Below are 26,764 nucleotides of genomic sequence, written 5' to 3' on the forward strand. Positions count from 1 at the left end.
TCTGAATGCCCCCGGGCCCTTTTGACCCAAAGTGTGTGTGAGACGCTGAAGCTGGGTGCATCTGCGTCGACCTCGGCCATCCTTCCTTCACAACGCACTTGCTGACGGGGGTTTCATTTAGGATTCCACCTCGCTTCCCTTTGACCTCAGTGTTTCTCAGACAGGGACAATATGGAGGCCGAAGCTCTGGCCCTGCAGTTTGAGCTGGTCTCTGGTGTAACTAGTGGCGGTCGTAGGCAGTGGCAGCAGTGGGAGGTGCGGAGCCACGGGATGCGGCACTATAATAATAAGGGGAACCTGAAAGTTAACAGAAGAACGAACCGTTGGAAACCACGAGGTCAAACATGATGTAAGACACGTGTGTAAAAGTTCTGAGGATGCGCTGAATATTCAGAGACTGACTTTTTAGGTTTTAAATAGGATTTAAATTTTAGAGCATGTTCAGTATGACAGTTTTTTTAATGATGTCAGACACTTACTTAATAACGCTGGATTGCTGAACCGCCAGGCTTCATTGTAAGTTGTGTATTGTGGATGAGAGTAGGGGTTTCCAGAAAAATCCCCTCCTAGGGAACAAAATGGTAAAAATACATATTTATAAGAAGCTAATAAATAGAAAAATTCAAAAGCCTACACTACAGTTACATTAGATTTTTTCCCACAACAATATTACTGACACATCAGTTCTCTGGACGTCTGTACAGCTTCTCCAGAGTCCCTTCAGGTGAGTTAATTGTTTTATTGCCTGCTCTGTTCTGTATGTAAGTTTGGACTTTTGTCCTGCTTGTAGGCAGTCACACTTTGCTTCAGACCCTCTCTCATTGTCCTCTCCCTGCAGGTTGTAGTGAGAAGCATGGGAGGGTGAGGGGATATCACAGAGCGATGCTGCAGGCCCACAGGTTTCTTTCTTTTATGGCACTATAAAGGCTGGGTTTTATATGAAGCTGCTGAAGAATGGCCTTTGCTTTAACGGTGTTTGGGGCCGGTCACTAAATCTTAGTTATTCGCCACTGGGTGAAAAAAAACACAAAAAACCCACAACCCCTGGATTAAGAAGGTTTTGCTGTGTTTTTCTACTTTTTGTGTCCATACACACTTTCCAGTTGTATAAAACACACATATTTTTTTATTTGATTTGAGATATGTGTTTTGACCTCTATCTATAGGCTAAAATCACGTGCTAATCCTACACGGCTGCTTTGATTGTTTGTCAGTGTTAGGCACATGTCACGCCGCAATAAAGGGACTTGTGTTTTGAGTTGTTTGGAGCACAGATCTACACATGCTGGCAGCATCTTCACCGCTGGTTGTGTAACTTAAGCTCATCCCTGAGAGAGATAGTGATTTAAATATTTACAGGCCCTCCACGCCTCTGTGTTTTGACCCTTAACTGTTTGCTGTGAACCTGAACTGCAGGTTAAGTAGAGGGGAAAGAGATACGCTCTGCAGCCCTGGGTGTCCGGGGAGGCGAGGAGAGGAGCAAAAGCAGTGTTTATCGATGGGGCTGGTGAGAGTGCGCTGTGTGGACACGGCGAGGGTAATGAGCACTGGGAGCTGGAGTGTAACTGAGAGGAACTGTCCTATCTCACGGCCACTGATTGTGGTGATCGCCTATCGAGTTCATCTAATATCCTCATCCACAGACGCTAACCACACGCTAACCGCAGTCTAACAAAGCTATAACAAGCTTGCTTCAATCCTTTGAGTCAAAAGCAATGATTTAAAGTGTCCTTGCTGTCTCAACAGTGAATTTATGTTTGATGTTTTTGGGGTTTTTTTTTGTAGGGTTAAGTGACCGTAAATTTTACAGTATCAACCTGACAGGTACTATGTGTTGCAAATATGTTAGAATTAACTATATCACCTACCGGGAACCATTCCAGCAAGTGTGGATGTGGGGTAGCTGCCTTGTCCTGTGGGGGGGACATGAGGTGGGTAGCCAGGTAAGGTGGTACTAGCCATATCTCGACCTGCAGACACACAGAAGGAGGATCTGTATCACAAGGATGGTCACGAGGAGAAGAGTTAAAAGTATATTCTACTTGAGAGAGTGGGTTTAAGCTGAAACCAGTCCAGGGTGTGTAGCACTCAGCTTGCTCTTTCCTGGATTTGAGGTTTTTTCCTGTAGTGAGTGCCTAATCACAAGAATAAAAAGCCACAAAAAAAAAGGCATGTGCTATGTCATAACCGAGCTGATGCAAACTAAAATTGTTCTGGAAGAAGAAAAAAAAAAAGTGCTACCAGTAAACATTACAGATAAGTTTCTGCATTGAGCAACATGAAAGAGTTTTGTCATTAAATTGATGATAAAAGATGGAAACGAAAACCTTCCTTCGAAGCATATTGCTTTTGGAAACGTCTTGTACATAAACACAAAAATCACCAAAGTGAAGTGATGCATATAGCCACTGAGAATAACAAGCAATGCCCCTGTCTGTCACAATGCATCGACTCATCCTGTTTCTTAGGCACGCTCACTTTGTAAAAGCAAAACTAGAGATTTTCCAAAAATGTGCAGAAATAATATGTAAAATGTCTGCTGTCCAATTATATATACCGGTATGTATATCTCTCCTGGGGTCACATATCAATATCATGACACTACAACAAAACATAGCATACTAGTGTCAAAAGCAGTGTTAGGAGCATCAGGCCAATGACAGCATCACGCTGGCCTCTGCTTTATATTCAGCCCTTTAATTAACCCTGACAGCAACCCAGCTAGATGAAGGGGCACACATGACTGGCAGCTATGGGTTTAAGGCGGGCCCCAGTATCAGCCTATATCTGCGCCTTTGAAACCCCCTGTTTTGGCCTCCTGTGGCCCCCTACACTTTGGCCCTGTCATGAGTCTGTAAGGACCAGAAAGTCTACTGTGACAGTGAGAGACGAGCAGGGGGTCAAATGCAGAGCAAAGCACGGAGGGAAAGGGTAGAGATCGTCTGCTTTTAATGAGAGCCAAACGTTCAACTTTGCTCCTGTGTACACAACTGCAAGGCCCAAAAAGAGCAACAGGGGAGGCGTCCACTTTAATTTGTACATAACTGAGAACTGAGACTAAAAGTGAGCACAGAGTGAATAAAGAAATCATTTTAATTATTATCCGGCTACGGGGCCTTGTGGGAAAAGTTGTACCTGCTATAAAGGGCTGGCTGGCATACTGGCTGTAGCAGGAGCTGTGAGCATGGGCAAGGTAGCTGGGAGTAGATGCATCTACTGAGAGGCTGGACTGGTGGGGCAAGATGTCAGCTAGAGCAGAATCCCCAACAGAGGAGGGGGTGAAGGGGGCAAAGGATGCCTCATGGGGCTCTCGCTTTACACACATGGAAGGTGGATATGACGGGTGAGAGTCTGGCAGGTGGGGGGAAAAAAAGAAAAAGAAAAAGAAAAAAAATTGATACAATGCAGACATACAACTCCACACAATCTGTACATACGTTTATGTCAGTCACTCACAAGTATGGTGAGATGGATTTATAGCTGTGTAGATGTCCAAACTCAAGCGTAGACGGGTAACAGCAAAAAGCCAAAAAATTAGATCTGTCGCTGACATAGACGCTCGTAATTAAAGAAAGAGCGGACTACAAATCCCTCTCCGATTTAACGTATTAATTAAAGGGAGCCCAAAGAATTAGGAGCAATACATTAACTTGCTATCTTTTAAGAACTCACAAGCAGACATTTTATATGAATACTGAATAGATAAGCAGTCTTTACCACTTGATTTGTTCATTTACATGGCTTATAATAATAATCTCATATGCACCTAGCGGTAATTCATTCAACTAAGTGGAAACGTACACCAGTGAAATGTTGCAACAACACATCGCGCCTGATCAATCAAGCGCGTAAAAAATTTCCCCAAGGTTTTGGGAAAACAAACAACATAATCTCACGGCTGCTTTCTCACAACAAAATCACTCCCACAAATAACCAAGCAGCCGGCTTGTAGACAGTTCAAAACTCTGCACTTTGATCTAATTTGGCTGATGAGTCTTGGCATCTTTCATTTTAGCGTCTCTGCCTCTCGAACCTGTGCAATCAATGTGAGCTCTGTTTCTGGCCTCTCCGTACCCACTGCAAGCCTGTTGTGTTTTTTCGGGGGCCTGCAGGGAGAGATGGCTCTTTCCCGACACCATGATAGCCTCATTAGCTGCTTCTCCCATCATTGTTGTTTTACAACAGGACTGTGTGTTGCGATTCCTCATTAAGATAAGGGCTGCTCAATGGAAGGGGAGTGCAACAATGTCAACCATAAGAACCTAATTCCAGAGAAACAGGCAATGTTGCTCACTACTTTTCCCTAGGAGCAGAAAAATAAAATTGTAGGCTCTCCTAACGTTATTCTCCTTCTTTGTCTTGGTGATAGCTAAAAATGTGGATTTAGACAGAAGTACTGCAATTAGAGTGAATCTTTTCTTAGAAAAATGACAACACAATGGGGAAAAGACACAGTGTGAACAATGTACAATCTTTTCTAACATATGATCAGATCATTAAAAGGAACGTTTGCCCCGAATCTTTGGCATGAACAGAAGTATTCTAATGAGTAGGCTTTCCATTTAATTGGATGGACCAAAATGTTGTCACATGTACTGCCCAAGTATGTCATAAGTTATATTGGAAAACTGGGTCTACATTTAGGAATGACGGCAAATCCCTTGTGCTTAGTTCTGCTCTTCAGTTAATTATAGCCAACATGTAGTCTGTTAAAGCCTTTGAAGTTCAAACAGCTCTCAAAAGTCCAGTTACAAGAAAAAAATACTGCAGAGGACAATGCTAGCAGCTAGCTTGTTTCAGAAACACAGCAAAGCATCATATTCCACCTGCACCTGAGCCATGAAATCACGATGACATCAAGTGTAAACCCATGAACCAAACGCAAATCTCTACTAGAGAGAGCCCGTAGTGTAAAACAGCTTTATGACAGTCAGATTTTTAAAAAAGAAAATAATTTGATTCTCTTTGTCTTTATTGTGTGTTGCGGTTTAAAAAAAATGAACCAACTGTGCAGCAGTGGATTCAGAGGGCTTTTTTATGTGCACCTTGCTCATGCGCGCTATTATTAGAAACACCCCGTTGCCAGGTTATTTTCTTCACTGGTAACAGTTTATAATTGGGGTACAAAGTACGTTACGCTAAAGAAACACTAATGACGAGTTAATACATCTGGATGTACCGTAAATTTCTGCTACTCACCGACTACGGCTTCAGTTAATTTTTAATAGATCACCAATCAAGGGGTGGTTACTCAAAATTATCCACCAAACTGTATCGATTTCAGGTACATTTGGCTTTATTTACCTTCATTTAGGACTTAAGTGCCACAAGGCATCAAAAACCGAGACTAAACCCTGTCCTGTCTGCCAGCTTTTGGAATCTGAATGTGATGTTGTGCCAAACAATATTTCTGAAAAGTCTAACTGTGAATTCATGATATATCCTGTATTAATTCAAGCGTGAAATCATCAAGGGACTAACATTAGTTAAGTATGGTTTGCGCTCTTACTCTATGCATGCTGGGACTTTAATTTTGCGAATGAGGATGTCTAACATGAAGTCAAGGTCAAGCCTGTTTACACTGAATCTGAGACTTCCTCCACACTACTGTAGGCTTCCGTGTTCTCAGCGCCCGAGCAACCGTTGTCAAACAGACAGGGGTTACAACGCAACAACAACCGATACAAATGCTGCGTTCAAGACCACTGAACTCTGAAACTAATCAGACATGGTGTTGCTTATTGTCCTGGAGACAAGGCAGCGCCTGGTAAAGGGAGCCTGTCAAATCGAAGGCCCTGATGATGGAGATGGAAGATAAACTCAGGGTCCTTGGGGACTTTTCTCCTCAGCAAACACATCTTTGAATGAGCGGAGATGGTATAGAGTTCTCCAATAGCTGTCTCTGCTCCACCACTGATACTACATCGAGACCCCATCAACCATAGAAATGGACTGTTAAGAACCTACAGCAATCCTCCGAGTGATGCTTCCAGATATAGCTACAAAAGGCTTCTCTCAAGTGAGCATTTCATTTTTAAACGTGCACCGAGGAACTTTGCTGCACAAACCATTTACTGGGAGAACTCTTGTTTAGAAAGGCTGACATTCAATCTACAGAGAACTTTTCATGCACGCAAAACTTCCTTTCTGTGCTGACAGACAATAAAATTCAAATTTTACCCAGACAGGGACACATTCATGTTTGTATCGCAGCATTTCAGCCTCTGGATTTGCTTTCTTCCATTCAAGCTTTGGTAATTTACAACTACTTACACCAACCCCCCCCCAAAAAAAAACCAAAACAGAAGAACATTTGTAAAAGGTGGAAACTATGGAAAAACAAATGCAGGCAAAAATAGCTTCAATTCCCCATTTAGAGGTTTAAAGTGATTCATTATCAAATGTGTGCTCAAAGGTTAGCGTGCTAGCGACGGGGTGATATAAACATTAATTTCCAGTCTTGGGGCTGCAGGCGTTAACTGAGCTGAGAAGAGTCATTTGTCACCAGGCCACACAGCAGGCATTGCAAGTTAGGTGGCTGCTTGTTGTTTGCCACCCAGCAGAGAAAAGCTCGTACTGCCAACTCATAAAAACAGCTTCAGATTCTGATTTGTATTTCAGCAGAAATTAACCTGAAAGAAGGCACTCGGCACTTTATATGTTTTTGTGCATAAAGTGAGAAATATATAGATAAATAAGTAAAAACGAAATTGAAAAAGCAACAGCGTTTCACACCTGCTAGATTTGTTGTAGCCAGAGTGGAGCCACTTTACACCTGCCAATCCCACAGGCTCTGTTGGCCCAGCCTGCACAGAGACCGCTGCACGTGTCTGAATGTAAGTTTCTGACTTTCTTTGAGCATCAATAGAAAACTGCAGGTACACAATTGGAGCCAAACACTAGAGCTGAATCATGATAAGGATAAGGTGATAAGGAAATACAGTACATGTTCAAAAATAGTGAATATGCAGTGTAGCTACAGCTGTATAAAACTAAGCACCTAGCTATGCAGAGTTGACTGGGTCCTAAATAGCTCGCTCAATTTGAGCATGGTACTGTAATGGGATCCGATTATTAGCTGTAAGTGGTATTATTGCAAATTGGAAGCATTGAGAAACACAGAAACTTAGCTACAAACTGCTAGAATAGACCACGTGAACTTACAGGTCGGGGTCCATGAGTTATGAGCTGACTAGTGTGTGAAAGTTTGCCAAAGATCTGCTGACTCAGTGACTGCAGATCTCCGAGCCTCCTGTGGCATTAACATCAGTACAAAAACTGTGCTCCAGGAGTTTCATGGCCAAGCAGCTCCTACAGATGCAACGTCTAGGTGGCTCAGTACTTTTTTCTATATAGTGTGTATAAAATCATTCATTTAAATGTGATATCTTTTGTAATTTTAGCAGTAGCTACATTCAATGCATTTTTAAAGCAATCCAAAAGACTTTTAAGAATAATTTCTTATGATTTTTTATCTACATATATAAAATGATATATAGATATATGTAAAATAATATTTTTTTTAAGTAATATTTGTTGCATCTTAGTAAGTGGTGCAAAAAAGTGCGATCAATCTCTCCCTATTTTTGTTGCCTCCAAGGTAACCTTCTCTTTCACACATTCGGGACACAAAAGATGGCCGACCGTGCTTTCGTTATAGCGCTCCTGTAATGCAAAGCTGAGCACTTCATTAATCATTCATCTTTAATAGATTATGCAAATTTCAGGACATAAAAATCAACAAGATCAATAACTGTATGAATTTTAATTGGGAGCAGAAAACATTTAAAGAATGAATATAATCTCATAGCTCCATCCAGTATGAGAGCATAATTTATTGATAATTGGATCCCAGCCTAAGTGAGGAAGGTAATTTAGCATTTTTTCAGCCTTGGCATACATTCCTATTTACAGGGTTTGCTAATGGAAGGAAAAATAATATTATGCACTAACAACCTACACACAATCAAATGCCTCATGCATTACTTTGCATAGTTGTGAAAATTGGGTAATAAAAGTTTACAGGATATTACTTCTGAGTTTAATTTGGTGCTCAATATATTCAAAACACATCTTTAAAATGGCTGTACCAAAACATGTTGTCATATATTACTTTCAGAAAAGTTTTGCTAGTTCATTCCCTCTTTACTCTGGGCGAAACCCTTGCATGTATCGCTTTAGGAGGCCCCCCAGGCCCCCAGGTGGCTTGGAGGCCACCTGCTATGAGTGTGCTCACCAGAGCGAGACCACTTTCATAGGAGGAGCCCGCCATAAAAGGGAAAAACACACCTTTCTTCTCCTGAGGCCCGACTTTCTGGGGCAAAGCTACCTCCCACATGTTCAGGAATAAAAAGGGGTTCTTTCTTTTCCCATAGCTCTGTGCCTGAGTGTGTGGCTGAACTATTGGGATCATATGAAAAGGCCGCTGTAGTTTTCAAACTTCCTCTTCTTTACTTAGACTCTCTCTCTCACACACACACACACACACGCACACATGCACAGACACACAAAGTACACTCCTTGACTCTGATTCCCACTGCATAATTATGAGCCTTTTATTAAAAGGCTCATAATTATTCTCGAGCCAGTGTGGCCATCAGTAAACCTAACCTCCCTTGGGAAACACCCTCAACAGCAACAATGACACAATATTTCAATTAACCAGATGTCCATCAACCTGGACAGCAAAGCAACCACAGACTCGGTCCAACACAGGGGATGTTTGATACAGACACTGCAAGATAGTTAACACATTGCACCTCCAATTACCTGTTGACTCTCAGTGCAAACGATTTGGCAAAAAAATGCCCCTTTCTCTCTCTATATTTCTCTCTCTCTTTCTCTCTCTCCACAGCATAAGGCAGCCAGCCAGTCACAGTGCTATTCCAGCCGCTGTCAATCAACAGGCTATGATAGCGTTTGATGACAACGTCATGTCGTGGCGAGAACAGCAGCTGTCTCTTATGAGAAGTGCTCCCAGTCAATCTGTTAGCGGGCCAATCCAGGCTAACACAATGGCCAGTTAGGAGCGTTGCGTGAAAGACCTGTGGGATTTAATGGACTCAGATGATATGTTACCTCAGCCCGTCCCTTAGAAATACACAGAGCACCCCAAAAAGTGCCTTGAAAGAGCTTTATGTAAAAAAAAAAAGACATTGGTGATAACTTTATATGGCTGGAAAAATGTGCACGCCATCAGGGAACGGCAATCAAAATCTTAATGATTCAGTGATAATGTAGAAGTTTAGATAAGAGCGAGATGTCTTTTTAAAGTAGGAACCCTAAAAAAGTGATCAGTAAACTGATGGTAAAATGACAGTTTGGTGGTATTTAAAAAAAACAATTAGAACTGGTTAACCTGGGAAACTTTTTCAAGAGTTTGGCATCATAAAGAACGCACAGTTCGACCATCTTGGTGCCGGTGTATTTTGTTGCAGCACTGTGTGTATTCTGTTAGGCGTCAGTGTAGCATGAGTCAGATTGTACCTGTCACAACAGAGTAGCTCTGGGAGACGCTAGAGGCGAGGTCAGAGCTGGCACTGGTGGAGAGGCTCGGCTTCACATCTTCCAGGCCAGTGTTCAGGGACGGGAGAGTGTACTCATTCGCCTGTAGACGAAAAAAAAAAAACCCCATGTGTGAGCAGGTGGGAATCGAAGACAGCAATTCACACTGCTTTAATTAAATTTTACATTCCACCAGATCAGGTCATGATCTGGTTAAAATCGCTCTTGGATTTAGATCAGATTTCCTAGTTTAGGTGACGACATATAAAAAACAATGTCACGATGAACGCCCCTCTCGTGTTTGCTGCTGTACATTTCCTGTGAATTCTGCGAACATCACCCCTGCCCCTGCTCCTTGTGCTTTACCAAGACCTATGATGATGTATGCATGCATTAGAGCTTGTCTGAGGGCAAGGCAGAAAGGGAGAGAGGGATGAGAGAGGGATTGGGAGAGGAGTGAAAGGACGGGGTGTCAGCTGGCTCTTTGTGCTCCACTGCAGTCATCCCTGTGACCAGTCAAGGGAGGAGACATTCAGGGCTTTGTTACAGGAGAGACATGTGGTGTGTTTTTTTAAAGGCGAGTACAACCTCAAAAACAGCCCTTTGTGCTTTGCCTCCAGGATGAACACATAAAACTGGGTTAATAAAATGTTAAAATTGTGAATTTTCACTTTATGAGTTTTTCTACTTTTACTTGTATTTTTTAAAACGTCACATTGGAGGCTTTCGTTGCATTCCTGTTCCACTCTTATAAAATACTCTGTGCCACTCTGGCCGTCTTTCTTTTTTATTTATTTATTTTATTTTAACAGATTCACATTCACAGTTTACTGCAGAAGAAAACTTCAACCACCATCCAGTGTCTTAAATATTTATTCACCTTAATCTCGTGTTAAGACTCTGCTAGCAGTTGTGATGAATCCTGTTTGTTAATGAGATGACACTTCCTGACACAACTTTTCTTTGAAAGGATAAGTGTGTGTGTGAGAGTGTCTGTGAGTGTTTATTTGAAAGAGTGTGTGTGTGTGCGTGCATCTGTTTCTCTCAATGGGTTGGGGTCCCACAGGGGCAAGCTGGTGACCCCAGTCTTGTCTGCCTCTATCCCAGATAAACTCTAATTGTGTGCTTACAACTGTTCCCTGGCACTAGGCTGGATGTTCCTCTCTATTCCACTGGGCCTCAGCAGCACAAGAGTCATTTTGTCATGCAGATGGGATGCGGGTAGGGCCGGGTAGGGCTGGGCGGAGGGCGAGTGGCAAGCGCAGAGGGGCCTGAATGACCTGACCACATGGCTGCCAGAAGTGTGGGAGGGATGAGGCCTATTCAGCCTGGCCTCTTCAAAATGGCTTTTTAATGCCCTGACGCAGACACCAGACAAGCCCCTAATAGCCTAATATCCCACCTTTTCACCAGTTTAAGAAAAGGAGGGGGTTCTGGAAACAGGGAGAAAAAAGAAAGAGTGGAAAGCCATCTGATTAATATTACATTAAATTAAAACTGATTTTTCTGGACCATTCTGACGCCGTTTTTCTCCCCCCTCCGCTACCCCCCTCTCGCCTTTTTAATACCTTCTCCTCCACTCTTTGTGATTGCAAGTCATTTCCAATTCGTTTTGGTATTGATCTTGCCGTAGAAATCACTTTGGTAATTAGCTGCATTAGGGGCTGTATAGCCAGCTGAGGGGCTGTCCCTCTGATTTATCGCTGCTGTAATTCCCCACGATCGCGGAGAGATGAAAATGAACTCAATTAGGGCACTGCTAAGGCTGCATGGGCACCCACATAGAGCTCCAATGGAAAAATTAATAGTCTCTTGTTGTTTAACAGTCTAATAAATGTAAATAAAGGTTATCCGCTGTTATACGCTGTGGGTTTGCAGGTTGCTTCAAGCAAGAATTTGCACTGAGCTTTTTGTCACCTGTGTCAGAGCGTTCGCGGGTTCACTACAGCTTGTTAGAAATCAGTGTAAATGCTGTAAATCTTATTGTGTAGGGAGAAATGTGTGTGTGTGTCGAACCTGCTCGGGTTTAATGTGTTCTGAGGTGGGGAAGACATCAGGATAAGAAGGCCTTTCAAACACACGGTCGAGGGCCTCCAGCTGCTGCTGGGTGAAGGCATCCGCCCGCAGGTGCTTTCTTAAACTTTCCACACTGCCCTGAGAGTCGCTGCCGGGGCCCGAACCATCAGAGCCATCTAAAGAAAGGAAGAGGTGAAAAAAAAGGGAAGGAACGAGGGGGGCAACACTGGTATGAGGATGTGGATCCAGTCTTTTTACTTCATACTTTACTTCTAGCAGGCTAGCATTACGAGGAATAAAACAAACAAAAAAATATTAGAGCTCAGCGGGTGTGATAGTGATGGCATGAGGCAATTCAGGGAAACCCACCATCATGCTTGGCTTTTATCTCCCCCTGTTTTTTCCTGTCTCTCTCTTACTCTCTCGCTCTTTCCTTCTCTCACACATACACTCACTCAAACAATCCTCTACCTCCCCCCTGCCACTCCTTGCAGCCACCATCAGCATGGTCATCATGTGATAGGTCCATGGTAATTGATGGATTACCGTCAGTGCAAATATATACTTGTAAGGCAGACCGTGTGCTTCAGGAAGAGAAAGTAGGGCTGGCGATTACATCCAGAGCCTCTCATTCTGCTGGCGGGAAATGGAGAGCCATTATTTAACTGTACTATTTCTTCCTGAACATATTACCCTTCCCTCTCTCTGTCTCTCTTCCTTCTCTTTCCATCCCCCACATATTACCTGTCCTGTGGAAAACAGAATGGAGTGGGGATGGGACTCAGGGCCGAATGAGGACGGGGTGTCTGGGGGCAATCATATGCATTTCCTCACTTGGTCACACTCTATATAAACAAATGAGCCTGTGCTTCCCTCGTTCTTCTGATCTCTGACCCTATCAACTCGGCCAGGGAGTCCACTGCCGCGGCTGCAGCTCTCCCTCTGCTCACTCATCATGTCCTGAGCACTGAATGAAAAAAAAAAAAAGATCTAAAGCTAAAACCTCCAGCCAGCATTCCCCTCCACTCTCCTGGCTGCCTCCCACCACCCTCCCCTTCCTCCCTATACTGCGCCACCAACAGCGGATGAGGGCTTTAGCTCCCGTACAAATCTGTCATTCTAAATTTGCAGCAGATTATGTTCTCTCCTGGGCGAGCCAGCGGTGATATATGATATGCAAGGCCGCTATTGATTGCCTGATCCGCTAGCAGAGGAGGGAGGCGAAATGAACTTGGAATGAACATCATGCCTCAACTCATTGTGCGTATAATACTCTACTTAATCCCACATTTTTCTGTGCTATGGAATTCAATTGATCAATCATGTTCCACTGATGGTACCATTTCAGGGGCGTTATTGCCATTCTGCTCGGCTGCTTGACCTTTTCTCAATGGCTGAGGCCAGAGGATGAACCCGATTCGCACCAAGAAATAGATCCATGGAGAGAATGGAATAGAGGACTGCAATTGGGTATGAGTGTGTGTTATGTGTAGATGGGAGAGAGCGTGTGTGTGTGTGTGTGTTTCACTGCTAAAATATATTGACTTTTGCTTTGTGTAACATTTATGAAGGAATCTGATTTTTCTCCTGCCACATGTGTTTTCTTACCATGAGTTAACAGAATATTTTAGCCCTGGCTTTTTCTTTCTTTTCTTTTTTTTCAAACAGCTCCCTTGGGTGTTGCGTTGGAGGAACAGTAGTTTTGCTGTATGAAACCCAATTGCTGTGTGTGGTACAGAAGAAAATGGAGTCATTAATTACCTCACATCAGCTGGTCTGAGAAAAGAGGCTTGATCAATAGCAAGTGCTTGTCATTCACTATGTGGAGCCTGTTTATACTCAGCATCACCTTATACACTTAATCAGGCCCTCTGAACGGGCAGCGAAAGGACATAAATTCCCCTCATAAGATACTTTTTTGTGTTCTCTGGAAACTTACTTAACACAAGACTGATAATTTGCAACTAAAATGCAGGATGTCAACACTTTCCTCCATGGATGCTTGCTATGAGTAACGATTATTCCTCTTTTCTGAACTGAGCAGTTTCTGTCATTTTTAAGGTCAGTGAGGGTGATATCTGCATGTACCTATTCTAATACTGAGCTATCGAAACTCATCATTAAGGGTACAGGTGAGGTCATCTTTATGGGGGAAAGAGTTAAAGCTTTTCTTATACAAGTAACCTTGTAAAATTTCTAATGATAGAGACTTTGTCAGTTTTGTAATTGTGAAAATATGCGAGTATCTTTCAAATTTATGTGTTAAAAAATTGACTGATTTGGCCTTTTAAAAGCAGCAAATCATTTATTTTCAGTATTCGGCATTAGAGATTCACGTCTGCTATATATCATAAGATAGCTGCATTAAATCAGATTCATCCTTTTGACAGTCAGTGTGTCAAGTGGAGTGTGAAGCACGACTGTCAGACTGCACGCATGTGTGTGTGTGTGTGTGTGTGTGTGTGTGTGTGTGTGTGTGTGTGTGTGTGTGTTTGTCTCATTGACTGGTTTGTTTCTTTTTCTTAGTGTTTCTTCAACCCCTTTGGGTGTCTCAGCAGGTATTCTCTTATCACTCCCACAGCAGCGTCTGACTGCGTCTCTTTGTTTTAACACAAAAGTGTGAGGAGACAAACAGAGATAAAAACAAGAATCTGCTAAGGTGACATTCCCACATTAAATTTTTGTTTTGTTTTGATCAGCTTAAACAGGTGCTGTTCGACCTTGTTGTGTTGAAAAATGTGCTTTTTTTATCATTATGTATTCAGAGATTTTAAACCTAAAAGTTATTGTAGGCTTTCATCAGACCACTCATATGTTTGCACTTTCAGCCTTTTGTACCACACACACACACACGCACACACACGCACACACACGCACACGCACACACGCACACACACACACACACACACACACACACACACACGCACACACACACACACACACACACGCACGCACACACGCACACACACACGCACACACACACGCACACACACGCACACACACACACACACACACGCACACACACACGCACACGCACACACACACACACACACACACACACACACACACACACACACACACACACACACACTTTCCCAGTAACAGTAGCTATTGTGAAAAAGACCTCAGCTGTATCTGTCGTGTTTTGGGGGATGTTAAGGTCCTGTGATGGTGTGGTGGCACTAATGTCCCTCTTTCATCTCTCCTGTTTATATGATAAGATAACTCAGAGAAAAGTAGAGGTGGAGGCTTGTTTGAAAGGCAAATGAATCCCTACACACTGGCTGGCTCTCTCCGTAAATCAATGACATGCAGTCCCTCAGATCAGAGGCTGCTTTACTTACTCGGCCTCTGTTGATAGGTGGAATGATGCTATCGCAAATTGTGGATCATTTATTGATGGGGGTTTTTTTTGAGAAAAAAAAATGCTGTTGAGCTTGGGAAGAGAGAGAGAGAGAGAGAGAGAGAGAGAGAGAGAGAGAGAGAGAGAGAGAGAGAGTGAGAGAGAGAGAGAGCGCAAACAAACTGGTATACCCAGAGGGTGAACACTCCTTCCCTGTAAGCTAGCTATATTTATGAAAGCTCTGAAGCGGAAAGGAGAGAGGTGGGTGGGGTGGGGGAGAAAGAGGGAGAGAAGCAGCAACACTGCCATGGCTGTTAAGATCCTGTTATGTTGTGGCATGTTTAAGAGCTTTATTAATTCGATTTAGCACCCCAACCAGTGTACTGACTGTCAGCAGGCACAGTGATGCTTGTTTGATATTTGCTCTCACTGCTTCCACCGCGGCTGCATTGACAGGATTTCGCAGATCTCCACTTTATTTTATTTGTTTTATTTACTAGATTTGACAGAAAGTTTATAATAAATAAATAAAACCACTTAAATGTATATTCTGGAATATTAATAAGATCTGGTGGCAGTTATTTAGCCTTTGAATGCAGGGTTAGTGGTTCTTTGAGCAAGACACTGTATCGGTCAGATTTGAGGGGAAAATATTTGACTTGGACAAATCTGTCAAAAACTGCAAAAGAAATTCAAAGGAATATTCATACGTCTAAATATGTGAAATTCTTTTTGCTATTTGCCACAGAGTCTCTCTCACTGTTTTATGCCCATCTTGTATTTTTCTTTGTCCTCCTCTGCTTTCAGTCTGCCGTTTAACACAGCCGCCCTGTGTGGTGAGTATTTGTAGAAATGCAATTAACGTATCCCTACTTTTCTCGTGCCGTTTCTCCTTCCTCAAGCTGAGTAATGCATCGCTCCATTAATTCTCTGCATTGCTGCCCATAATTGACTTTTCTCTGACATGATTCCTCTCCACTGAGTAAATTTCCTCTCTTTAAATTTTTTTTTGTGACGGCTCTCATTGTATGTTGTTTACAACTGTAAGCTGGAGCTCGCACAGCCACGTTACTAAACCACAAGACTCAGGAAGAAGAAGAACAAGGGGACGACGAGAGAAGGAAAGAAATCTTGAAGAGAAAGACAGCGATAGATCACAGAAGGAGGAGGGGGAGGAATGCAGTGTGGACCCTTTTGTGCCTCTTCTACTGTCAGGGCCCTAACAGCCTCTTGTCTCTATGTTACGCTCTGTGGCCCCTCTCAAACCTGGGCTTTTCTCTCTCGCACACACACCCCATCAGGGCCATCATGGTGCTCATGATTCCATTTTTCTGTCTTGCTCTGGATGCATTTATTTTCTAAAGTGATCCTCTATTGACTCATTGTCATGGAGTGGCTTGACTAGTCAACCAGTGTAGGCCCAGGTTTAAATCCATACAGTAACTGATATAAACTCCACAAATGGGTCACGTGTGTTAAAAGATACATTGTGGACAATCTCCAAAAGGGCCAAATATCAAATGTGAACAAATCAAAACAGTGACTGTATTCATTTTTTTTCGCTCAAGCTATTGAGCAAGGTTGATATGATTCCGGCTGCTGCCGATGATCATGGTTTTATGTCATGAATGAGCAACCTGCTAGGCCGTATTTTTTTCCCTCCCCACTCACACACTCATCAGCTCCTTCTACACTTATCCCACACCCACGCTACAATCACAAGTTATGACCTTTGCTTTCTCTATCTAATTTATCACCGTGGCTCCCTACTGCCTGTCCTCCCCAGAGCTCCACCGGGCTCTGCACAGGACTTGGAGAGCCAGCGATGAGAAAAACATATAGTTAGGTCACATCAACCTGACTGCAAACAAGCAACAAGGTCAGCAGTAACCTGTCAGTATATACTAAGACTAAGAAAACACTAAGCTGCAGCTCTAATAAAAACATGTTTCGATGTACAAAGAGAACAAGTTATAGCATGCAAGTATGTGACATATTAATTAGCTCAAAATAGTCTGCGAGAAATTACCGCAGGCCTCAAACCTTGCAAACGACTGCATGGACTTATAGCGCTGTAATACACATTTTACAATCACACAGAAGTTGTCACCCAATCCTCTCTGTCTTTTCTTGGCTTCCAACTCCACCATAGGTTTAAATGACTTGGTGAGAGCAGGCTGTACAACAAGCTAATTTCCCCACTTCACTATTAATGCATTTGGCAGGAACAACATTCCATTTCCTGTAATGAGATACACAAATAAATCTGGCTATGGATAGATTCGGGGTGGGGTGGTGGTAGTAGTGGTGGTGGGAGGAGGGAGTGGGGGGAGCGGTGGGGCAAAGGAGAGGGGCGCATTGAGACGCATTCTCCCAGCACTGGCATAATTGGTATCGCTGCTTGCAGACATGCAAACCAATCTCTCCACAGATAGGACTGAGACTCTCTCTTTTCCCCCCTTAAGGCTATTTCTTTTGTCTTTTCGATAGCATGCACATCCAAGATAGAGGGAGGGAGGAAGGGAGGGAGGGAGAGATGTTAATTTGTGAATTAATAGCTTTTCTCTGCAGAATTGCAAATTCTTTTTAAATGTCACTATGTTCACTATGTGAAGAGCATCGGAAGCCACGAAGTTACGCACAAACACATAAAAGACACATTTCCGTGCATAGGTGTGTTCGCAGGCATGCACAGATCCTAAAATTAATCCTTGCTCAATTCTCATTGAGGCTGCCTGGACCTCCTTGTTCCCTCCTTCCCTCATAAACCCACTTTTTTTCGACAAATTCCCCTGCTCCTCTTGTCGCTCCTCCTCCCATCTTCACTCAAAGCCGTCCAGTGTAACATGCTACTTTTAATTTGCAATAACACATGACAAGGACAGATTAATAGCTCTTATGGCACCTATGTCCCTGAAGCTCGTCTTACGGGGACCTGGTGTACATAACGCGTGTCACACTACATTATCTCTACAGCCCTGCAGTAATGGGGACCTTTTTCTTCCTAAAAGGGCAACCACTGACTTCAACCACAGCAGGATCACCAGCAACCACCATCAGCACAAAAAGTGTGAAATGGTTTTTCATTTAGCACGGTCAGATTATCACAACGCAGGCACAAGCATTAAAGGAATTACTAGTATACAGACGTGCAAAGTCCAGTCAGTTATTTGTAGATTTAAAAATCAAACACTTTCCTGCACTGATCTCCTTTTGTTTCTAATCTTGCTTAACTTTTCCCCCCAAATTAATTATATTTTTACAACAGACAAAGAAGCATGTTAACATTTTAGCTTTAAAAAATGGATATTTTCTGCTGTATAGGTGTGCCTATTTATTTTTGGTAATAAAAAAAGACGCTATAATTCTAAAATATGAGGGGTTAATAATTAAATGAAGTTACTTAATTAAATATCCAAATACAAAAAAAAAAACCTGCACTGGAACTTTTATATCACAAGTCAGTTTGAATAGAAATGAGAAAAATAGAGTCGTTAGTAAATATGCATTTGTTTTTTGCAATAAACTGCATTGTGTTTATGACAATCTATGGAAAACGTGATTTTCTAGTCTATTTAGCTTTATTCGTTTTCATTACTAGGGAGATAATCTGTGTGAAAAAGTCTTCCCCGCCACACCACACCTCATAAGCTCATTACCCTGGAAGAGCAAATAGAGTGCGTGACAGTATTGTGATCTGTTTGACCAAAGCAAAAGAGAAGGTTGTCTAACTTAAACTTACAATGTCCTATTTTCCTCCCATCCAAGTGGTTGCCACTCCAGAGAACTAAAGAGACAGAAACATAAAAGAAGGAAGTGGCCTGTTTTGATAAGTGCTCTTTGAGATCATTTTCAACATCCCATCAGCCACCTCAAAGCACAGAATCACACTTGTACACATACACACATGCACAAACACACACACACTCACAAACACACACAGCCCCTTCCCTGCCTCCACCGGTCTGTTCCTACACCTGTTCAAGCCTCCACCAGGGACATGTTAATTCATAGGCATTAAAAAAGCCAATTGTTTGCACAACCGATAATCTATTAGCCCTCAGGCAGTGTGTGTGTGTGTCCACTCTCTAGCTTTACCTCGGAATGAGAAATTCTGGCTTGGACTGGATAGGCTTTCACTTAATCTTTGGGTGTATATAGATCTATTCGCTGCCTGCCCCCTGCTAGTAAAAAAATATTTTGGGATGTTTTAATATACTTAAAATTATTTGAATCATCGTGGAAAAATATAATTAAAATCATAATCAAATCAATCAATCCTTATCTTTAAAAAAAAATATAGTCCATAATGATAAATCATGACTTATCTGACAGGATCAAAGCAGGAAATTTCAAAAGAGCTACTTTTTCTGCTGTTTGTTACTTTACTGGAATAAAAGCAGCGTTGATGCCTTTTCCGAAGGGCTTTAGAGTTGTATGACAGCTGTATGGGATATCTACAATACATCTGAGCGTGGTATAAAATTGAGATACAGCTCTGTAGGCGTATGGTAGAACGTAGGGCATCGAAAAGCTGATTGAATCACAGCACTCTCGCAACTCTCATCCCGCCTTATATACAGCATAACAAGTCACTGGAGACAGCACACAAAAACACACTTGGCTGCAGCGCTGTCATAAATGCCATCTTCTTCACACACAGGAAAAAAGTAGGAGATGAGTGATGAAAAGAATTAAAAGGATGGCAAACAAAGGGATCTTATGTTTCCCTTACCATCGTCTCGTTTCCTCTTCTCACCATTGGAGCGGGGGATACCCAGAATGCCGTTGATGGAGTAGGATCCTACGGGATTGTTGGAGGCACTGGTCACAGGAGGGGAGGCTGTGCTGGGCACTGACGGAGAAAGCAGAGTTAGAGTGCGCATGCAGTACTGTGTGTGTTTGTGTGTCTCTTCAGGTTAACGTGGGTTAATATGTGTTCATGTGTAGTTTTTTTTTCCGTTTCTTATTCTTTCTGCAGCCCCGATTTGTTCGTTTGATTGGCCTGTGTAGCCGTATTGATGCTCACCTATGGTATGGCCGGGCGTGGAGAGTGGTGTAACAGATCCGTCAGGGGATGGGTGGAATTGCTGCTGGACTTTGGTGCGGATAATCCTGGTAAGGGGAACAACACACACGGATCAATCAATAGTGCTTTCAGAGAATTGAGATTTTACACCGTACCGGTCCGCCACAGGACACTTAAACATGACACATCACGTCCACTTACATCTGTGCATGTACAAGTGCTCCATCGTTTGGGGCACTTGTATCCTCATATTCAGGCCCCTGTCACCAATAGCCAATCTCGGGGCTTTAGGAGCAATCTCTCGTCTCCTGTGCAAGACTGAATGGGGGCTGCCCCCTGAGACTCTGGATTCAATCTAGCTGGATTCTGAGGTTAGAAATATGATAAAGTCCCTATAGCAGTAAGATGTGATGTGGCGGGAAAGTCTTCATTGCACTTTGGTCTGAATGATCTTGCAAACAAAGCATGAAATCACATCAATTCACCTCAATGATCAGCTTCACTGGCTCTACCTGGCCAACTCTAATAATCTGCCTCTCCTGCTCCCCACTCCCTCTTTTCTCCTTGCTCTCCTCTCTCTCTCTCTCCATCTCTCAAAGCTGATCTTTCACTCCCACTCTCATCCTCTTTTCTCATTTCAACTCTCTTTACTGTCCAGTGTCCTATCAGCTTTACTGTACTTTGCAATAGCTGCCTTTCAAACCTCCATCTCTTACTTTTCTTTCTTTCTTTCTTTACTGGTAGCCGATTTATTTCTGTATTTCTCACTTTTTTTTGCCCTTTTTCACTCGACGAGTGTAGCACGCAGGAATCCCCCGGGCTGACCGAGGATCAGACCCTATTGATTGGAACTCCCAGATAGAAAAACTGACAACGAATGGCAGAGAGGAACAGCAAATGCAAATTGTGAACCATACATTATTTGTGAAAGGAAACCAATAGCATCTTATTTGCTGAAGCTGAGACTGCTGTCACCTCCGGTGCCGATTAATCTGTTGTACACTTAATAAGTAAATAAATAAATAAAAAACTAAAGCAGGCTGTAATTAAAACAAATGAAGGCAAATTTTATTTTACAGTAAATCTGATGATTGCTGTATTTCTTTTAGGAAGACGAGCACAATGGGATTTGCACAAGCTCAGCTCTTATGGGGCATGATCGCATTACATTAAACTGTGACTATGGTAATGTTCTGATTGACAGCTCAACTTGAGATCATTGAATAACAGGCAGTATTGTGTGCCCTCTCACTTTAGAGGTATGTGACAGAAACGGACTTCTACAGACTGCAAATGAGGCGAATGGCGCTCACATGTGGCATCCGGCAATAAGCTATCAGTTCTGAATCAGGCATCTATGGGGTTAACGTCCTCAGGGGCAAAAATGTACATCAGACTCTTTTCATTCCCCTCACTATCTCATGTGTCCTCCGTGCTCTCTCCTTCAGGCGGGGCAACAAAGGCAGGTAGTCTCCTCCAGAAAACACACATCAATATCATATTTGAATTTCTAACATCTCACCACAACAGTTATCTGACCTCATGACTCGAGGGAGTCTCATAAATTCAAGGACTTTGTTTCAAGTCTATGTTGTTGATATTGAATAAGCAATTTGGATGGATGAATTAACGACTTTGGTGTTTCACAGTTGTAAAAAAAAATGTAATCCCCAAAGAAGTATTAAAATGTGGATCAATATGATTGAAATTCGCTCACGGCTATGCCTTTGTTCACTGGGCATGGTGCAGCGGATGGAAACTCCTCTCTCTGCGACAACAAAACAAAGTGCAACCCAGTCTCTGTGTAATCTTTAATAATTAATGCAGGAAAAATGTGTTTAAAGCCAGGACATCCTCTTTAGTCAACAGAGCAGAGGTCAGATCCTTAACCACAAAGACCACCAGGGGTCCGCTCTCCCTTTCAGTCCTCTTGACTGGCTCTAATACTTCTATTCGTTCTTTTCTTCCTCCTCCACACCATTCCCATTCCTCCCTTTAACATCAGCAAGCAAGAAATTAAGCTAATATTTTAAAAAGCCAGTACTTTCACAATTATACAGAGCAAAGAGAAGATTTTGCTAAAAGTGCCAGTTAACTTCTTTTCAATGCCAAGAAAGACTTTAGGGAATAAAAGTGGAGTAAGGCTCACTGATTGCTATGTTTTGATTTGTGATGCCATGTTTAAGGAATGAAAAAAAAATGCAGATTTGTGCAGTGCAACAAAGTCTAAGAGTTAATTATTAATGCGGTTTCAAAGGACATGTTCCTCCCTGTCCTGCTGTTCCACAAAGTTCAAACTGAGCAGATTATCAAAAATTGTTTTTTTATTTTTGTAAAAAAAAAAAAAAAACTAGACATAAAATGGATTACAAACTGCTGTGGTTTTAGAAACAACAGGTGCAAACACACAATAGTGCTAAGAACCTATTGAAGATATAATTTCCAAAGCCATGTGATTTTCTGCTATTTCCCTCTCCCTATCTTTCTGTTGTTGTTGTTGTTTTTTTAAATTTAAATTTAGCAAAGATTCATCCATCTCCTGCATTTAGCTGCTTGTGTTATGAGACTCTCTTCAGCTCATTAAAATGTAATGCTGATGACCAGCTCTCTGGAACAGTGCCTCCTAACCAAAGTTCATCACTGGCAGGCACTGCGGGCTTTTTCACTTTGCACACATGCAGAGGGGTTTTTTTCACCAGAGTCCTCTGTCTAAAGACACTTTGTCTGCTGCTGTCCTGCTTCATGTGGAAAGGTGAAGGTGTAGGGTGTCTACTGCTTTCGCTGTTTTCGTGGAACAGAAACTCCCTTATCCCACAAATACCCGCAGATCACCTCTGTTTCTGGACGAATGTTTTTTTTTCTTGCAGTTTCTACATTAGTTGATTTAATTCTGTAGTTAAATCAGCTCCTACAGCCACAACATAATAATACGAATAATACGAATAATACGAATAATACGAATAATACGAATAATACTACTACTACTAATAATAATAATAATAACAACAATAATAATAATAATAATAATAATTTTACAAACTGTCCTGTAAAAGCCTATGTGGTCTGTTGTCACTCTCTTCCTCCATTTGGCTGGCAATAAAGATGGTGCTGCCGCCTCTGTGGTCCGCGTATTGAACGACTTTGTTGGGTATTTCCTTCTGCCTCTGGATCTGGTTACGCTGTATTGATCGGTTTTTATCGAGACAGATGTGATTCTTCGCGGCTCCAGCCTCAGCGGCAGTGCTGGCTGTGTTGCGCAGGGCCGCACAGGGGATTGAATTGCACTTATGAGACCACCCCTAACAGGCTCGTTTTAGCCTTGTATGTGGGGATAAAAAAGCTACACTTTTATTTTTTTTAAGTTTGGTAAACGACAAAAAGTTCCTTTCTTGTTTTTTTTTGTTTTTTTTATCTGTTCCCCCCTGTTTTTTTCCATCACTTGCACGCAGACGTTTAAAAAGAAATAAGTTCACAGCTTTATTCCTGGAAGAGTTTGCGCGCTTTGGCGCAGTTTAGCGCGCCTTCTAAGAAATAAAATAAAGCCGTGCCACCTACCTGTTGATGGATGAAACGCTGGGAACCGTGTCATTGTCGCAGACGCCCTCAGCCAGTAGTCGGTCCCTTATTTCCCAAGCGAACATGGTTGGATTCTGCCGTTTATATTCTGCAATTTTGTCCACCACCTTTGGAGTTGCAACCTTTGGTTTGGAGCCACCAATAACCCCGGGTTTAATACTGCCGGTTTCATAGTACCTGCATGGGGACAGAGCGAGTGTTCCTGAATGGATCCCTCCTTTATTTAAATCAGTCGTGTGATCAGTGAGAAAGGTGGCTTTAACAAAATCGTTTGTGTGGAAACAATCTCCATCGATCTTCTGCAGTTACATATAGGCTAAAGAAAAAAAAATACCTACGAACATTATGGCGGCATTAATCTATTAATTGGCCTGCAAGTGTGCTGTTATATGGGCCTAATTAAGTGTCAGCTGGAAGGCGCACAAAGCGGATTTTCAACGAAAAAAAGCAGTATAATTAAAATTAAACAATATGAGCAGTGAGAAGGACAGAACAAAGGATAGTTTAGATGTAAGAGCGCAGTCTGGACCTCATTTCCAGTCTGCATAAGCTTACAGTAGCATGCACTACATGCCACCATGACCTACTGGTAAATGTTGGTGACAAACATACAGTGTGTGTGAAATGAAATACCTCTGAAATGCCTTCTGATAGCTGAAAAAAATATATGTCAGAATATTATCTCACAGCATTTCTGCTCTCAAGTAAAATTACCTAATTGCTCATATTTATTTATTTTTTTTTACACCGATGGACAAATATAGGAACGGAAAGTATATATTTGGCGTTTATTTCTCACAGTAACATCTGATGCTCAAAGGCAAGTTTGGGTAGATTGTGGTAGTTTTCTGGATTTTGCCGCTTTTATTCCAACTCGAGTTTCTTTCTTTCTTTCTTTCTTTCTTTCTTTCTTTCTTTCTTTCTTTCTTTCTTTCTTTCTTTTGTAGAGAAGCGATAGCACCATTTCTTCGTCACCGACAGCCAGCCTCATATTTCTCTGGGATATTTTTTCTCATTAATATTTAGCTGTAAACTCCCCTCTTAACATTTATTTCATGATTATGATGCTTTTCTCTTGTGGGGCTGCAGGTGATGGATTGAAAATCTGGGACACAGAACTGCTGCGTTCAAGAAAAAAGAGAGAGGGAGAGAAAGAAAGAAAGAAAGAAAGGGAGAGAAAAAAATGACCTGCCTATATAACCGATGACTGAGGCTGAAATAGAGCTGGGTGCGCATATAGCAGCTATAGAAGATTGATGTTTGACACACACAGGGCTCTGTTTGGTAGTGTATCCCCCCTTTTACCTGCCGAGGATTTTGCTGACACAGCCGTGACTGACCCGTAGCTGTCTGGAGATGTCGCAGGGCCGGACGCCCTGGTGGGCCAGCTCCACGATCCGCTGCCTCACCACGTCGGGAAGGGGTCTGCCGTTCACAAACACCCCGCCGAGCTGGTTCACACCGCCGTGCCCTGCGTGGGATACAACAGCAACACGAGGAGGGGACATAACATTACATACCTGCAGAACACACTGCTGTGTGTGCTCATCAGCCCTCTACTGTGTGTGTGTGTTGAATTTTCAGAGTAAATGAAATCAAAGTAGCACAAACACACACAATGTGACGCAAATCTGAATATTAGCGAACTCTGATGCTGTTCAATAATAATAATAATAATAATAATAATAATAATAATAAATGAATTAAAGCTGCCACAATTTTAAACTAATTTTAAAACATTCAATTTTTAGAGGATTTTTGCCCAGCAAATGTAACAGTGAAATATAAAAGAAAAAAAATATCACAATTTAAAAATAAAATCTATCTGCTTTTTCTTTTTCATTTCCAGGATCTCATCTGTCCCTGCTCACTGGCTTGGTTAGGCAATATTTTCCAAAAGGATCTCCCCCCCCCTCCTGCAGCCTAACACATGTCGCAGATATTACGTTTCAACCTGTTTAATTTTCCTTGCACAATTATTGTAAATAATTAAAACAAGCTTTGATAACTCATATTACAAACGCGGATTGTGCGAAGGAGGTGGGGATAAATAATTCACACAGAGTCCGGGTCTTCTTTTACGCATATCATATGGAGGGAATACGCGAGGAAAAAACAAGCAGAAAAAAGCAGACGCTTTCTAAATTCTGTCGTCACTTTAATTCTTTACCATCCGAATCAAAGTGAGAGATTGTTAATAAAGTGAAACGTTAAGGCTACATCCATTTGCACACAGCGTGCTCCCTGCCTCCCTAAAAGTAGCCTGAATGTGGCAGGTGATTTCCCAGGTAATAAAAGCTTTGTATTTAAATTAACTCTTTTCTTTTTAAATCCTCCCCCCCTCTCCACTTGTGTCTTAAATACAGACCTACATATTTCCCACAACCAACCTCAGGGTTAATAAAGTTTAAAGATAATAAACTAAAAACACACAAATAAAAGCGGATTTCACCCACGTGGGTTTAAAAATAAGTCAGAAATCTTCCGTTTTTTATTATTTTATTTTAATTCATCAGCCATCTGTTATTATTTACTCTGCATTATATTATCATAAAATTAACGTCAAAAACTGCTAAAACTATATTTTTACAATTAGCCTTTTAAGTCAACCAGTGGGGGAAAAAAATCAATTTGGAAAAAAAAAAAAGTAAAGGTAGCAAGATTTTAGATGTGAGAATCGTGTACATTTCATTGGACAATAGGGGGGAAAACAGCGAGGCCCAATAAAAAATATCAATCACCTTACATTTCGCTATCGTAACTGTTTCATTTCTATTTAAATTAGAGCGCAATCATTGCAAGTGCACAGGATCGTTTTTTTTTTTTTTGTGCGCTTAAAAGTAAAGTAGGATGACAGACATGTTTTTGGTTTCTAAACTAATTCAGCATACTCACGGTGCATCGCTGAGAAGGGGTCTGCTTTGCAGTGAATATCCATGGGATAGCAAAGGAAAGAAAGGTAATCGACTGAGGTCGCCGTTTCGCCTCGGTGATGCAGCTTAAATGACAAAAAGAAAAAAACAATCAAGGATTTAGATGTTGGTGTAACACAGTCCGTGTGGGAAGAGTCCGCGGTGAACAAGCAGTGAACAACTTCTTGGGCGCGATGCTAAGTTTTCCTCCTGGAATAAAAAAAAAAAGTCTAAACTCAAAAGTCTGCAGAAGGGGCTGTCAGGTGCAGTGCATGACCCACGCGTGTGCAGAGCGCACCAGTCGCGGAAACATTGGCTCGAAGCGGGTCACTGTTTGTTTTTAAGGGACATCATGAGGAAAACAGAAGCGTAAAACCGAGTCTC

General features: G+C 42.1%; 1 protein-coding gene across 6 annotated transcripts; it reads right to left on the reverse strand.

Moving 5' to 3' along the window:
- Positions 1-156: 156 nt before the first annotated feature.
- On the reverse strand, positions 157-26,406 carry pax2a (paired box 2a). 6 transcript variants are annotated; one of them, XM_085369216.1, is made up of 13 exons: positions 26,364-26,406; positions 24,774-24,939; positions 24,102-24,122; positions 23,448-23,645; positions 19,893-19,978; positions 19,599-19,718; positions 18,606-18,650; positions 11,521-11,696; positions 9,487-9,607; positions 3,136-3,351; positions 1,869-1,970; positions 480-566; positions 157-278 (listed from the first exon to the last, which is right to left on the reverse strand). In XM_085369216.1, exons 1-13 carry the CDS (start codon positions 26,404-26,406, stop codon positions 157-159), a joined length of 1,503 nt encoding a protein of 500 aa, XP_085225342.1. The 6 variants fall into 6 exon arrangements, with proteins under 6 accessions (XP_085225342.1, XP_085225340.1, XP_085225344.1 ...); XM_085369214.1 differs by having other exon boundaries at positions 24,774-24,951; XM_085369217.1 differs by having other exon boundaries at positions 221-297.
- Positions 26,407-26,764: the final 358 nt, after the last annotated feature.

Source organism: Diplotaxodon limnothrissa, linkage group LG13 (assembly GCF_057381915.1).
Source record: "Diplotaxodon limnothrissa isolate DT_005_m linkage group LG13, D_limnothrissa_male_GT1.1, whole genome shotgun sequence".
Taxonomy (NCBI): Eukaryota; Metazoa; Chordata; class Actinopteri; order Cichliformes; family Cichlidae; genus Diplotaxodon; species Diplotaxodon limnothrissa.